Consider the following 16,776-nt stretch of genomic DNA (forward strand, 5'->3'; position numbering starts at 1 on the left):
TTTGTTTGTTGTAGTACAGAGTTAGACTGATGGCTTTAATCTAAGTTGTCTTGTGGTTGTTGTTGTTGTTGTTTGACTTGCATCCCACTGGGATTTTTGCACACAGCTTTGGTGTACGGTGATTTTTTTCTGCAATATTTTGCTGTCTTTTTTTGGATTTTCTGTTTGCACTTAGTCACATATTCACTTTAAGATGTTTTTTGTTCATGTTTTTGTTTGTTGCGGTTGCACCCGATTCAAGAGCCGAATGGCTCACAGGGCTATACCTAATAAATGAACTTGAACTTGATTGTATCGTACGATGGCAATATGTTTTGGAGCCAAATGTCATTGTTGAGATCTGCTGCTGGCCACGATGAGAGGGCTTCAGAGGGAGAGAGAGTTCGTGTCGTTTTGCTGTTCCTCCTCCCCCGTTGAATGAGGGCAGACTACAGTGTGTTTACTGCAGTATATGGTCCATGGCAATCATGTACAGCCCCATAGTCAGCACATGAAGGCCTCCTCACCCCATGTTGCTCATGGGAGTTGTTGGAGCATACTTGGCAATGCTGCTCAGTGCGGGTTGGTGAAATGGGGCATCTCGGATCGGGGTTGACAGCACCCCATATCACTCGCCGCTCATGTTAGCACTGGCTTGCAATTGACCTATATATAAATATAAACTATTAAATAATATAAAAAACGAATTAAACTATTCTTAAATTTTATTTTAACAGGAAAGGCCCACTGAGCTACAGTATGTATCTCTTTTTCAGAAGCGACATGACCACAAATGATAGTAAAGCAAGGTGGCTTATTATCGCGTGGACATTTATAGCAGCCAATGACTCTAAACGCAACGTTGATACTAAATGTGGAGGGATAAACTGGAGGACCCGGAGAAAAATCCACGCGTACACGGAGCGAGAGACAAATATATAGCAGGCGTCAGGGTCGGGATCAAACCCACGACCTCCTGTATACCAGGCGTGGTGGTTGACATCTCATAGCCACCGTGATGATGAGAGAGACACCACAAACTCAAATATACAGCAGGCGTCAGGGTCGGGATCGAACCCACGACCTCCTGTATACCAGGCGTGGTGGTTGACATCTCACTACCGTGGCGTCCAAACCTCAGGTTTCTGAGCTCTGAGTGCATTGTGTGAAGCACTGCGCCATGATGGCAATGTCTTTACGTTGATGGACTCTGTGAGAAGGACGAGACAGAAACTCACCAGTTTCATCACTAACACTGCCCTTATAAACAGTTTGCCTTTAGAGGCTGACCCCTTTGCCTGATGATGCCCGTTTGTGTTGCGATCGAAACGTCGTGATTTTTTTATTTTATTTCTAACTACGTGACTTGACGGAAAGAACCAAAGAGTAACACTGCCTTTTAACGTAAAAAGTCAACAATAATAATCCCATATTGTAAAGCGCCGCGTGGTATTCGCTCGCTCTCGTAGAGAGAGATCGACGCAGAGGCGCGAGGAGGAACCACGCGTTGAGTCGGCATCAACAATTGCCTAAGCTCCGCGGTCCCTTATATATGAAAGTTGTTATCGGACATGTGGGAGGAAACCGGAGCACCTGGAAAAAAACCCTCTTACTGCCCACAGCGAGGGAGAAACGCTCTATCCCATACAGACGGAACAGGCAGAGTCCACATTATTCGCTGTACCGTCTTTTACCTGGCGAACCAGGGTATGGCACCCTCTTCAAAGCCCACGGGAAGGCAGCTTCACAACATCTGTGTGTGATCCACCAATCCTCGCTTGCTGCCTCCATAGTGCTGGATCACAGACCAAACGTATAGCCACCACCACCACCACCTGGCTATGAGATATTTTTATCCAGTCGTTATAACATTGGAGAGAAAAAAAACACACTTTCAATAATGCCACTTAACTAAAGGTCGCTCTATAAAAAAAAACTATATAAACGTTTCATTATTCACGACTGATGTTTTTATAAGCATTATAAAATACCTCCCGTATGTCCCATTTGTGCCTAGCAGTATGTATAAATGGCTTTGTGCGGGAAATGCCCCATCCACGTCCACGTTTTATAAACACGGCGTGACGCTGCCAATTCGTTCCAGCTCTCTCACATTTAACGAATTCTATTTTCTTCCGTGAGCTAATTGGATCAGCGTTAATAGCCACGGGAGTCTGATTCTAGACGGCCCGGGGCAAAAAAAAAGGAGGGGATGAAAATACTGGCAGAGTGCACCGACAAAATCGGTAGATATATTCAAGTCTGCTTTGAAAAGCCAGCTCTTTAAAGTGGCCTTCCCTCTCTCGTCTGGTCGGTTGCCCTGGCTCCGTTATTGTTTCCTGCTTTTCATGCAATGCGCATTGGGATTCTACAATGGAATGCCGCATTATAAATTTGAATGATTGTTAGGGCTGGCTTCATTACTCGGCAATGACCAACGGAAAGATGTTGATGGCAAATGATTGACACTTCGCGAGAAGGCATCAACGGTGGCTGTCCCATGGCTATCCTGGTGCGTGTCGTGGGAATGTGGAATGTCTACGACTGTTCACAGTGGTGCCACAAATGAGCACCACCAACTTCGTGTGAGCAGAAAGACATTTTTGGTCGTTCTCACGACCTTTAACTTTGTTCTCGGTTCCAGAAAATGGAGGGCTTTTGTCCAAGGCCCCGCAGTTTTAATCTTCGCTGGGGGAGGTCGCTCCTTCTCCTCTGCTGCCCCCTGGGTCTGTAACTGCCTCTCTTTGATCGACGTCATTCGGTTCCAACAAGGTAGGTTCCTAATAGCAACCCGACATTCGATTAAAGTTTCTTTCCCATTGGATCGTATTTAAGAATGAAAACTATCAATCCGTGACGGACATCGTTGAAAACGGTTTCTTTGCTTCGGGCAGCTCACAACTAATTAAAGCGAGCCTGACTCTGCCGAGGAGGAACTGAGTGTCGATGCCGAGACAGAGTTACCCCCCCCCCCCCCCACAGCAGAAATGGGTACACAAGTGAATCTTGATTTGAAGTTTTCGTGACTGCAGGAAGCCATACCCTTTGGTTCTTTCGGTAAAGTCACGTTGTAACAGCCCTTTCTTGTTCAGCAGTTCGACTGCTGTATCTTTCTACCTGATGACGATTTGTTTGTGTCGCGATCGAAACGTCGTGATTTATTATTTATTTTTCTACCCACGTGACTTTGCCGAAAGAACCAGAGAGTACACAAGTCAATCGGCATAATGTGCAGTAAAACAAAAAACACCACTGATAATGTATGCACTTTCCTTGAAGTTGATTGGTCCACACCCGAAACAGCTTTTCTTGAGGGGGGGGGGTCTGACATTTTTGACATGCGTTTTTCTGGATTTTGTTGTTGTTATTCTGTCTTTCACTGTTCAAATAAACCTACCATTAAAATTATAGACTGATCATTTCCTTGTCAGTGGGCAAACGTACAAAATCAGCAGGGGATCAAATACTTTTCCCCTCACTGTACATCAGCCGTACGAAAGACAGAGAATGTACAAGTTGGAGGAGACCGGGGCGCCCCGGTGTGAACCCAAGTGTGCGAGGGGGCAAAGGGCCGTCCATAAATGACGTCACGCGATTTTGGACGATTTTCGACCCCCCCCCCCCCCCATCGTCACAAAAAGTCAGACCCCCCCTCAAATATGACGCCACAAAGCTCTGCCCCCTCCCCCCCAAATAAAACATGCTTCAAATCGCTTTAAACTATTGTCATTGTAGTGCGTATTTAATGTGGCGCTGCACTCTGATGTTGTAGGAGATAACATTTATTAAAAAGTATATTTAATTAAGTAGAACGTGTTGTCTATATTTATTTAAAGTTGCGCATTTTGATGTGACGTCACATTTCTCAACCCCCCCCCCCCCCTCGTCACACATCGTTACAAATGTCTGACCCCCCCCCCCCCTCCCCTAGGTACGTAACGTCATTTATGGACGGCCCTTAACACTTAATCCAACACAGATCGAAGAGTTGGGGGGTAGGGGTAGTCCACATTCGCTTTGTCGCCTTCCCCTGGCGAGCCAGGGTATGGCACCTCGATCTCCCATGGATCAGGGAGTTTCTTACAGCATGTGCGTGATCATTCCTCGCCTCCAGGCCTGTAACACATTCCTGCGGAGGGAGCTGGTAGGAACGTTGGGTTGCTCGGTCAATGGCCAGGGTCAACGGCGGCGTGGTGTATTCCGCAAATATGCCCGACTGAGGGCGGGCACAAGCCGGCGTGAGTAGGTTAAACGTTGAGTTTTATAAGGGCACCACGGGGTGACCAGCCCCTCCCCACCCAGCCCCTTCCCCACCCTCCCCACCAGCCCCACCCTCCCCTCCCCACCCAGCCCCACCCTCCCCACCCAGCCCCTCCCCTCCCACCCCCCACCCAGCCCCTCCCTCCCCACCCAGCCCCTCCCTGCACGACGGACACAATAATCCCCTGTGGGCTGGTGTAACCAGGAGGTTCCTACCAGTATTAAAGGCGCGCGTAGCTACTACCACCGTCACCGGGCTCGTAAGGGGCCGTCCATAAATGACGTCACGCACATAGGGGGAGGGGGGTCAGACATTTGTGACGATGTGTGACGAGGGGGGGGGGGTTGAGAAATGTGACGTCATTTTAAAATGCGCAACTTTAAATAAATATAGACAACACGTTCTGCTTAATTAAATATACTTTGTAATAAAATGTTTCTCCGACATCAAAGTGCAGCGCCACATTAAACACGCACTACAATGACAATAGTTTAAAGCGATTTGAAGCATGTTTTATTTTCAAAAAGGAAATATGGTTTGGGGGGGGCAGAGCTTTGTGACGTCATATTTGAGGGGGGGGGGTCTGACTTTTTGTGACGCCGTGTGACGAGGGGGGGGGGGGGGTCAAAAATCGTCCAAAATCGCGTGACATCATTTATGGACGGCCCCAAAGGAGAGGCGGCGTGATTGATTTCCATCGGGTAGCTGCATTTGGTGGCGTTCCCTTTCAAAACGTGAGCGAAGCGCAAAAGGCATCTCTACCTGGCTTAGAAAGACATCAATCGGCCCTTTAATGTTCTGCCGGCAAGGGTTATAACCACCACGCAGAGTGGGTGGGCGTTTGATGGCTCTTCCTATGATGTGCTTTTCTTTTAATTTCTATGCGTAATGTTTGATCTTATGAATGCCCCGCGTCGCGCGTACATTGTAGGGTGCTTTGATATGTTGATACAGCCGCACGCACACGCACCAGACGACGTATCATGCAGAACACAGCGCGTCGTGTTGCGGGGCTTCTTTCGCAGGGAAGTGAGCGGGGCTTCTTTCGCAGGGAGGTGAGCACGCGTTAATGAACGAGACGTGAACGGAAAGCGCCACCAAATGTGCGTTCGGTGTGTCACGTTGCATGCGAGGGATAGTCTGTCGTGGTTCAAAGTCGGGGCACTCGACTTGCTAAGCCAGAGGTCCGCCGGTTCAATTCCATCTCCCGGCGTGACACATTATTAATGTATAATCGACTTATATTTCTCTTCTTGGTTCTTTCGGTAAAGTCACGTAGAAGGGAAATAATAAAACATAATAAAAATAAAACGTAATAAAATGTATTGTGTTTTTTCCCTTCTACGTGACTTTACCGAAAGAACCAAGAAGATGAATCCCTGCAGTCACGAAAGCTTTAAATCGACTTATATTTAGTGACTTACTCACCCTTCCCCCTCTATTTTGCACTGCTATGGGTATTTTTTCTTCTGTATTTCTCGCTGTTGTAGCTATGCTGACCCGCCCATACCGGGCCGTCTGTGGGGAAAAGAGCTTCATAGCTCATCGGATTCCTCCTGCAGTCTGAATCAAGATTCCCGAGTTGAAACAATGGACGCTCCTTGGGTTCCTTCACAATCCATCCTCTTTGGTTCTTTCGTTAAAGTCACGTGGGTATAAAATAAATTAAATCACGACGTTTCGGGCGCACACACAAGCGTCCGTCATCAGGTGGGACAACCACAGCAAGAAACAATTGCTGAAGTAAGCAAAAGGGGGCTGTGACACTTGTGTGGTCCACCAACCCTCGTCTCCACAGTGCTATATTTTAGGTCACGTGATTGGCGGAGTGCAGTACAACTATAGTGACCGATAAAGAGGTGGTGGTGGTGGTGGGGGAGATGTGGTGTTTAAATTAGTGATTGCTTTTGTTTGGCTGGAATGGGTGGGTGATTGGGAAGGCGTGGGTATCTGTGGGGGGCTGGTTGGGTGGTGATGCAGGGGGTATGGGTTTGTAATCAGGGAGTGCGGGAATGATGATTGGAGGGGTTATGAATAGGGATGGGTAGATAACAAGGGGGGGAGGGTGCTACCAGGATGTGGAGGGGTTTGGATTTAAAGGGAAGCGGGTGAGCAGCGGTTTTACGTAGCAGTTTAATTATAATTGATATCTTTGTTTTTTTTAATGGACATTGGGTTAAGCGTTTACACACACACACCTACTCTTAACTTAGGTCGTCAGCCGGTTCTTTTATTATTTTGTGAGCGGTTGCAAACACTAATATAGAAATATCACGAAGTAGGAAGCTGTATTTCCGTGGTTCGGTCACGTAGGTAAAGAAAAAAAAAGAAAAAAATCACAGCTAAAAACAGTTGCTGAAATAGGCCTATTTCAGCAACTGTTTTTTTCTGTGATTGCTCCCACCTGATGCATCCAAAACGTCGTGATTTATTTGTATATTTTATTTTCTTTACCTACGTGACTTTACCGAAAGAACCAAGAGGGTGGATCCTTGCAGTCACGAAAACATCAAATCTAGAATTTCCGTGGTTATTACACAGACATGGATTCTTCTGCTCTGACCTCTGCTGCTCATAACGTATCCCGATACAAGTGATATACACCGTAATTCTATCGATTTCTTTATTTATTTAATGCATGTCTTTCCATATGGACGAGCAATACGTACAAATAAAATATGATAGCAATGCATCACTTCCAAAACGATTTTTTTAGAGCCCGAACACGACCCGTAGCGGCAAAAATGTGTCATTGCCCGGTCACTGTGTGCGATTTACCGCATCACTTGCAGGAGGAAAACAAAATTAGATTTTTACTTTTCCGTATTCTCCGGATTATAAGACGCATTTTTGTTTGGTCGGCATTTCAACCCAGTTCTCATTATCCGGTAAGGGTTGTGTGTACGATGTATATAAAACCTTATTGACAGCGGGCTCAAGTTTGGGGCACGTTTTGACTTTCCACAACGTCTTGCAATCCGTGGAATACGACCCGTGTCAACAGCAAAGTTGCGCAACAGTGGTAGGGTAGAGGGGGGGAGGGCATAATTCTACTTTTAACTCGTAAACCAAACATAGCACGAGGATTAGTGTCTGTTTAGGCGGCAGCTTTCCCGTGAACACAACACGTGGGGGGGGGAGAAAAACAAATTCCAGAAAGGATTTAAACACAAAATCAATCGTGAAAAAAGAACCCCAACTTGACACAGAGCCGCAGCTCGAAGAAGAGTGCAGCATACAAACATGGTTTATTGTCAACACATGCCGTCAGCTGGAGGAGGGCATGGAAGCGATACAAGATTGCCACCGGTTTCCGTTATGGATTGAACGGCCTTGCACGCAGCCGAACAGGACATGTGCGTGCGTGTGCCTCGTGAACTTTAACCGGTGAACCTCGCTGCCCTTTGTTTTTTTTAATATTCTCAGCGCCCATCCATAAGATGGATGATGGATGGATGAACGTTATACGCATTTTGCTAAGCGACTGTTTCGAAAGAAATGTTTATATTAAATTAATCCATCTTTTTGCAGTTCTTTGTCGTTCCGACACACGCGGCCCACGGGCCAAGTGCGTAAACCGGTACTCACCTACGTGAGTAAAACTTCAGTGAATATTATAGATAATTAAGAGTGAATTGTTTAATGACCCACAATCATTCACTCTTATAGAGGGCCGTGCAAAGAAAGTGTAAACGCTGACAGTTATGCCACTTCTAGTGGCACCCACAACTGGAATCTCATCTGGACTCACGGATTTAAATTAACAATCTCAACGCGTATTGGGAAAGCCAGCATTGATTTAGGGTTTTTTTTAAAGCAATAAACCGAGGAATTTAACGGATTTAATAAAATATTAATTTAAAACTGTGGTCAACCTGTTATGCAATTTCCTAGAACAGAATGAGCAGGACGGGGACTAGCGAAAAGGTTTATATGAAGAACAAAATATATATAAGGTGTCAGATTTGGGTCATGAGAGCCATTAAACCAAAAACATTGGGATGACTTACAAATGCGTCGGACTTGAGGAGATGCAGAAGTCACGTTGAAGGATCAAGATTCAGAAAAAAATATGCATCTTACCGAATCCTAACATCCATTAAATTACAGTGTCAACCGTGTGTTTATTTAGCTTAGCGTTAACAAGTACAACACACAAATGAGCCGTTTGATCACAAACACAAAAACGCATCAACAGGGCGTGCATTTGCCCAACAGTTTCCAGCAGAATGTATACCGTTCAGCATGTTAATTAGGCAGGTTGTATGTTTTAAGTCGTAGGGTTACATTCATTCAAAACCTCTCGCCACCGAGTCTGAGAGTAAAGCCTCACACGGAAGGCTGAATTGACAGCGTTTTGTCAGCGGAATTAATGTTTCACCTCTGGTCGTAGCATATATACGGATTAAAAACCATTTGGCTTCGAAGCCCCTCGAAGACTTTAAACAGAACACTTTAGGATTCACAGACCCATCCGTCACTACGAGTCACAAAGACGGGAAAACTCCCAAACAGTGGTAAGTTTGTCCTATCGTTTTTTTTCTTTCTGACATTCACAAATACACATTGTATCGTTTTTTTTCTTTCTGACATTCACAAATACACATTGTATTTGCTACCTTCAATCGCCGTACCATCCGGCTCACAAAAAATATATATCAGCTCACACCTCGGTCAATGTTTAAGACGGGTAAACAACGAACGCTGGACACACACAAAGTTTTTGAGGACCAAGATACTAAGAGGGGGCTTTAATCCAAAAACCCTTTACAAGGATAGACCAAAACAAATTCCTAAATCACCCGTGGCTGCAACGACACAGCACACTTCCAGGCAACATGCATGCCGTCGATCTAGCAGAGACCCACAACACTGGCACTTTCAGAATGCGATCACCATTTCCAATTCCATTTATTTTTCCTCCCCCCTTCTATTTTAACATCGCTACCCCTCTTAACGTTACTCTTCCCCTCAAGAGGAATGAACTAAAATAAATGTTTTCTTGCGTACTTGCCACAAGCCGTGGCCTAGGCTATAATTAGTATTTGTACTGTGATTAAAAATAAAGTTCTTCCTTTTAAAATGGGATCGCTCCACAGATGTTTAAACGACATTCCGGATAATTTAAGGGCTGTATTTGGATGACCAAAGTGTACCTTGTAAGCAAAGGTGCACATTTGCTGCTCAAAATAAACTGCCAAATCTCTAAATATAATGCCTTACACGGTAACAAGAAATATATTATCTTAAGCAGGTGAAAAACTCTCGAAAATCACCACTAAAGTTGAATTAAGTTGTGCGGGGGTGATAAACTCAGGAGTCAAGACATCTTTGCAAATACATTTCCTCCAGCACCACTTGTGCCTTGCCAGATGGGAGGACAACTGAAGGATGGATAATCGAAACCAGGACACCAGAGATGTGGAAACAGAGTAAACTACACAAGATTCCACGTTGCGTCGCACTGGGTTTTAAAAAATATATTTAAGTCAATTTGGAGACGTTCACCGCGTGTTGAGTGCTTGTGGTCATGTAATACACACCCGGACAAAAAATTGGTTATGGGCAGACAGTCCACATTTTACGAAAAAATGTTTAATCAGAACATACTTCTATACGACTTCCATGCTACAAATAATACCTCCACAATATGCACGTGTGGAGTAATAATTATAGTGAAGAGCATCCTTTGTGTGCGTTCCACTTCTGAATTGAGTATGGACCGATGGATAATTCAAGAGGAACATGTGTAAAACTGCCTTGCCGATCAAAGTAACATTTTAACCAAGGCTGCAGCTGTGTATCTCCCAGCATGGAAGTGGTTGGTCAGGTTATTTCACTTCAAGACGGTGGTGGTCTTGAGGAAGGGGCGAAAGGACAGCCGTTGATGCACTCTCCACTCAACCGTTGAAATCCAATGCCCATTTAGTTAAACATTTTTTTTTATTAGTTAACAAACATTGCAACTGGAAATCAAAATCTAAATTACACAGAGTGAAATAACCTATGCAGTAAAGTTATCCGAGCTAAGGCCGATTCAATCACATGGTTCACATTGCAGCAAGGGCAAAACATTACTATACATAAGTGTGTCTTGGAACCACACACAGCAGCAGAATAAGCAGCGGGCTCGAGACAGAGGGAGGAAAAGACTCAGAGGGGGGAATGCAGTGACACAGTCAGAATTCCAATAGCGGTTTTGACTCCCCAACAATGAAAAATAGAATTGGTAGCAGTCGCATTACACTTTAAATATAAATTGGGAGTCATGGATGCAGTCGTAATAACATTATACGTGGGAGTGCAGGGGGTGTTGGGGATAGTCCCCACTTTGGCCCTAACAACACTTGACCTCCCTCACCCCTCCCCCCTTTAGCTGTGAGATGCAATTTTTGGCCAGGACAACATTTTCACAATTTTCTCTCTTCCTGAAGAGCTGCTGCTGCTTTATTGTTTGATTGCCGACTTGCTGCGAACGAACCACTTGAGCCTTGGAGCAAACGAGCACACCCCACAACTCAAAGAGCCTTCGAATGAAAGGGAACCTTCAAAGCCAACTGGGTTGGATGTCAGTGGGGAGGGTGGGTTGGGCCGCGTGAACGCTACTTCAACCAATGCAACCAACTAACTCGCGCGGCGAGATCAGCGGCCCGAACCGCCAATCCGCCGCGCGTGCAAATATGTCGCAGGGGGGCACAGACAACGGGCGCCCCTCCGGGGGTTGAGCGCCACTCCGCAAGCTAGGAGGGGCACGGTGATAACGGCGCATCGTTCAGCGCCCCCCCCCCCCAAGCCTAAGGTACACCCTCTGTGTGCGTGCATGCGGTGCGGTGCCTGTGGTCGTGCGTGTGCGTGGGCGCGCGTGCCCATTTGCTCATGCTGCACTGAGGAGGCTGTCAAGGAACTGCTGCTGCTCCTTGTCGAGCTGCGACAGGCAGGCGGCCCACAGCTCTCCGGATGCCTGCGCGAGACAACCAATAATGTGAACATTATTAACAGGGCCACAGCGGGTTACGAATGGAAAATAACGGGCATGGTGGTGGGGGGGGAGCGGCGGCAGAGTAGTGAGCGCACTGCGCTACGAATCCGGCGACATCCGTTTGATTTCTTGGCCATGGTGAACATCGGTGCCAAATGATATCTGAACCAGTCCAGGGCCTCTCGCTTCGGGTCGACCGATTCTTAACCGAGTACCTGGTGTGATGTGTAAGCGAGTTTGCACTGTGGAGGATCTTGTTGTTGTTTGACTTGCATCCCCACTGGGATTTTTGCACACAGCGTTGGTGTACGGTGCTTTTTCTGCAATATTTTGCTGTCTTTTCTTGGATTTTCTGTTTTCACTTAGTCACATATTCACTTTAAGCAGTTTTCTTGTTCATGTTTTTCTTTTTTGTTTATTGCGGTTGCACCCGATTCAAGAGCCGAATAGGCTCACAGGGCTATACCTAATAAATGAACTTGAACTCTCTTGAAAATGGCGAGCGCCATCTCGACAGTGATATGGGATTGCATTGCACGAGGATTGGACAATCACGGGTGTGGCGTGCGCGCACGCGCGGACGCACGCACCTGCACTTGGCGCACGACGCTGACGAGCCGCGACGTGCAGGCAGCGTCCTCACTCGTCGCCTCGTTGGCCACCCCCTGGGCGATGATGGCGAGGATGCTCGGCAGGTTCGCGTTGTTGAGGCCCAGCACCAGCGGGTTGTTACTGCCCGGGCAATGCGGGCAAAGCAGGTGTGTTTGAACAAAGTGTGGACAACAAAAAAACGGTCAGTCTGGTAGAGCTAGTCCTCAAAACATTGGGCTGTGAGCGCCACTGCCTGAAATGTCTCCTGTAAAATATCTTTATTTTTAAGGCAGTGTTACTGACAAATGTGCCGAATTGTTTTTAATTACTATTTGCACTGGTGGAGCACCACTGTCAACGCAGTATCACCAAATAATTTGTTCATTCCTCAATAGGTACCCCCCCCCAAGCCTGCCCTACTCGCCCCAGTTCCTGAACCCCCCGCTTCTGTGGCCGTCTGGAACGCTCTTCCTTCCGATAGTAGGAAGCCACTGGAGCTATGCACTTTTACATCTAAACTGAAAACGCATTTCTTTAGAACTCGCTTTTTGTGCTTAGTTTGTTGACATTCTCCCACACCTCCAATTAGCACGGTTGGCTACGTACGGTGGTGCAAAATAAGTAAAAAATTCTGTACACACTCACACAGACACATAGACTGACACAGAAACCCATAGTTTGTTGTCCTTCCCCCGCACCCCCGATCAGCAAGGTTGGCTACGTACGATGGTGCGAAAGAAGTTCAACATGCATATATGTGTACGTACCTCTCAATGAGGTCGCAGAGGTAGTTGTAGCAGAACACGGCCTCCTCTTTGTCTTCGGTGACCGGCAGCCAGGACAGCCAAAGCGGCAGGAACTCCTGCGTGTTGACGCAGTCCGGCCGGAACTTGAGCAGCTTCCCCACGGCCGAGATGCAGTTCTCCGTGGCGTTGATGTTCTCCTTGACGCGAGACTGCGAGTCCTGAATCACCTGCATTAGCAGTCCCAGTGCCTCTGCATGGATAAGGAAAGGCACAGCAGAGGGCAGGATTGTTGGAGAGTGTCACGCGTCTAGTTGTGTGGTGGGTGTACAATGACAAGAGGTATTTTTTTTTATTCTTGGTTCCTTTCGGTAAAGTCACGTAAAAGGGAAATAATGAAATAATAACATAAAACATAATAAAATACAATTCTCACGATGTTTCAGCCACAACGCAAGCAGCCGTCCTCAGGTGAAGAACAGGGCTGTCGGAAAGACAGCGTCCAACAGACCTGTTCTTCACCTGAGGACGGCTGCTTGAGTTGTGGCCGAAGCGTCGTGAGAATTGTATTTTATTATGTTATTATTTTATTATTTCCCTTCTACGTGACTTTACCGAAAGAACCAAGATTAATCCCTGCAGTCACGAAAGCTTTAAATAGAGGTATTTGTTGGCCATAAAATGCACGCATTTGCGGTGCTTTGTCAATGCACTGCTGGATTAAGGATTCCCTATGCCATGTGAGTTGTGCGTATTAGCACAGTTGGCTATGTATGGTGCAAAAAAAGTTCAACATACATACAACCTGGCGTCATGGTGCAAATTTGTCTAGTTTGAATAAATGCTTGCAAATTACTTAAATTGGGAAGCGCATAGCAATTACTCCTGAAAAAAGTCACAATGCTCAGGAAGGCTTTCCCAGGTAGACAAAGCGCAATGATAAGAATAATTAAATATTTCGCTACACTGGTCAGCGTGGGTTGATGACGGTGGGAAGCTGAATTGTAGTAGTACAGAAGTATGTTGCGGTATTCCATCGTTATTCACGAACTTGCTGTCCGTGCATCGCATTCGGTACTCTACACGACTGCATTGAGAGAAAGTGATGGGAGAGAAAGTGATGGGAGAGAAAGTGATGGGAGAGAAAGTGACGGGAGAGAAAAAGACGGGAGAGAATGTGATGGGAGAGAATGTGATGGGAGAGAAAGTGATGGGAGAGAATGTGATGGGAGAGAATGTGATGAGGGAGAAAGTGACGGGAGAGAAAAAGATGGGAGAGAAAGTGACGGGAGAGAAAAAGATGGGAGAGAAAGTGATGGGAGAGAAAGTGATGGGGGAGAAAGTGATGGGGGAGAAAGTGATGGGAGAGAAAGTGATGGGAGAGAAAGTGATGGGGGAGAAAGTGATGGGAGAGAAAGTGATGGGAGATAAAGTGATGGTGCGTAGCAGCATCATAATTTAAGGTAAGTTTATTTCCAAACTATGATTTAATACTTTCATGTTTATTTTATTTACTTTGCTTATTATATAAATTAAAGGGACCGATATTCCTCAAGTTTGCTTCTTACTTTTTTTTATTTTAGAAATCATTTTATTTTACATTAATTGTGGATATATTATTTTTTGTGCCTGGTGAGTTGTAAACTTCTTAAACTCCCTCCAGTTGGCTGTGATAAACTCCCACATGATAAGCTACTTCGTTGAGCTATCATTTGTGATAGCCAGTTCACTTCTAAAACAAGAGCTATATAGCCCAGTGGGCATTTACCCGGTAAAATAAAAAAAAACATTTAAAACAATTTTAAAAGTTTTAGTTACCAGTGCAGGCCGGGGCATAGCCGGGCCCTCCGTGCTGCGCCATCACGCCCACACCGTACGCGGCTGCCTGCCGCACCTCGGCGCTCGACTCGCATACGCCTTCCAGCATGGGCCGCAGGAAGTACTCCGAGTACTTGAGCGAGGCTGGGCCGCAGCACTCGATGAGGTCGTCGAACACGCAGAACCCCCACTGGCGGTCGGCCCACGGACGGTTTCGGTCCTGGTTGTAACAGCAGCAGCGGCAACATGAACAGAACTTTAGAATATGGATATGTTGTTTATCGAGACTTATCCTATGGAAACAATGTTAAATTAATCACAGGGTTTCAAAAATCTCCCTGGCAGAAATACTATGCGAGCCCTGTTGACCGATTGCGGCATATCCGAAACCAAGCCGGCACATTGCCTCAAAGGCTCGGTTGGTTATCTACTGGCTCTTTGCAGTTCCAAGCTGTAAACAACGAAACTGTGCAATGCTGGTCTCACAAGACAACCGAAGCTGGCTTGGGGCCAAGCAGGGCCAGGGGTGGAGGCTAACGACACGTTTGTTGCGTGCGACGTTGTCGGCAGAGCTCGGCTTTCAGTGGAAAAACATTGAGCCACCCGAGCCGGCACGGCACAGCATGGCACGGCTCAGTCGTACGATGGAAAAAGACGCACAGGCGAAGCACTTGAGTTGAGGAGTCCAAGGTGGCATACGTACGATGAGGCTGACGATGAGCGGGAGAAAGAGGTCGAACCAGGGCAGCACCGTCTCCTTGTAGCAAGTGAAGATGGCGTGCAGGATGTCGGACACTTTGCTGAGCGTGTACACGTCGCTGTTATCCTGCGCACGGCGAAATGCAAATCGGTGACATTTTAATACCCCACTCGTTTCAGGAACACAAACTATTCCAGGACGTGAAAAACAAAAACCGACGTAAATTAATTCCCCACTTATGGAGGTCAACGTACCTCCCCACGGATAATTCCATCACGGTTAAGGACAGTCCAGTGTGGCATGTGTGTGTAAAAACGCCGACACGTTGTTACTCGGAGCCTCGTATTGGACACAGCACCAACACTAGGCCCGGGGCTTCTCCCTTGATGCTTGAAGCTCGCATTGTCCCCTGAACGTTCCCCTCCCCCTTGTGCTCACCCCTTTAATACCATTTGAACCACTCTCTCTCTCTAAGCATCGCTCGCCCCACTCCTTTCGGCCAATCCTCGTCCTCCTCCACCAACGGTTGTCGAGCGTCGCCTCTCTCATCAACCCTCGCTTCCCCGACTTTCAAGTTTGAATCTCTCCTCCAATCCTTTTGAACCTTGCCTCCCGACCAATCAATTTGGAGGCCTCTATGCACCAATAGGAGGCCTTGGCCTACTTTCTGACTGTCCGTCTGCCCGTACGCTTGCCTCAGGTGAGTGGTCTGCTGCCTCGGTCATGACATCTGTATGTGTAACAAACCACTGTGACTATCATCTGGAACTTGTGTCTTCTTTATTTTCGATTTAAAGCTTTCGTGACTGCAGGGATTGATCTTCTTGGTTCTTTCGGTAAAGTCACGTAGAAGGGAAATAATAAAATATTATTATGTTTTATTTTTATTATTTTATTATTTCCCTTCTACGTGACTTTACCGAAAGAACCAAAAAGTTGTGTCTTCTTTATTGCTTATTCCCTCCTTCACAGCTGGACAGCTCCGCGCTCTCTCTCCGACGCGGCTGCACTCCCGTTCCCGCGCGGTTAGATGTTGTCCCTCGCGTCGGCTCGCTCACAACCTCTCCCACGCGCCGCTGACAGTCGGCTCGCAAGGAGGAAGCCTCCAGCCCGACACGTGGCCGCTGGCGTCCCGGGCAACGTGGTCCCGCTCTCTGACTCCACACACCGACCCCGAGCTCTCTTCCGCTTTCCCTTATATCCCCTGACCTACGTCACCAAGCCCCGCCTACAGACACGCCCCCCTCACGATCCTTCTAGATGGTTACTTCCACAGAGACTTTAAGCTCCGCCCCTAACTTCGGTTCATCCCTCTGATTGGGTGATGGCTCAAGCAGCGGAGCCTATCCCACTGATCGTCGGTGAACTCTCGTATTACATCTGTATGCTGAACTTCTTTTGCACCGCAAGAAGCTAACTGTGCTCATCGGAGGTGCGGGCGTAATTATAATTAACTGGATTTACCTCGTCTTGTAATGTCTCTTCCACTTGTTCGTCGTAATCTTCGTCCTTCCTCTTTTCTGCGTGAAAAAAACGTCGAAATAATCAAATGATCATTCATGTTTGTTTTATGTTATAGCTTTAGTCATGCAAATTGCATCTATGAACCCTGCAGAATTTGTAACGTGCGGTTTTTCGAAGAGGCACGGGAAACCAGACGGGCAAGAATGAAAAGCCAGAACTCCAGAACTGTGGCCGATAATTG

General features: G+C 46.7%; 1 protein-coding gene across 1 annotated transcript in view; it reads right to left on the bottom strand.

Annotated features, from left to right (window-relative positions):
• Positions 1-8,344: 8,344 nt before the first annotated feature.
• IPO5 (importin 5) overlaps positions 8,345-16,776 on the bottom strand; it is a 34,121-nt gene continuing 25,689 nt past the window's right edge. Inside the window, exons 21-26 of the mRNA XM_061570555.1 lie at positions 16,536-16,591; positions 15,075-15,197; positions 14,372-14,591; positions 12,578-12,806; positions 11,810-11,951; positions 8,345-11,201 (exon numbers count right to left, since the gene is read on the bottom strand). Of these exons, the coding sequence (XP_061426539.1) occupies positions 11,115-11,201; positions 11,810-11,951; positions 12,578-12,806; positions 14,372-14,591; positions 15,075-15,197; positions 16,536-16,591 (857 nt within the window). The 3' untranslated portion in view covers positions 8,345-11,114. The remainder of the gene's footprint in view (positions 11,202-11,809; positions 11,952-12,577; positions 12,807-14,371; positions 14,592-15,074; positions 15,198-16,535; positions 16,592-16,776) is intronic.

The sequence above is a fragment of the Lethenteron reissneri genome, chromosome 45 (genome assembly GCF_015708825.2).
Source record: "Lethenteron reissneri isolate LAM-NWPU_2019-01 chromosome 45, ASM1570882v1, whole genome shotgun sequence".
NCBI lineage: Eukaryota > Metazoa > Chordata > Hyperoartia > Petromyzontiformes > Petromyzontidae > Lethenteron > Lethenteron reissneri.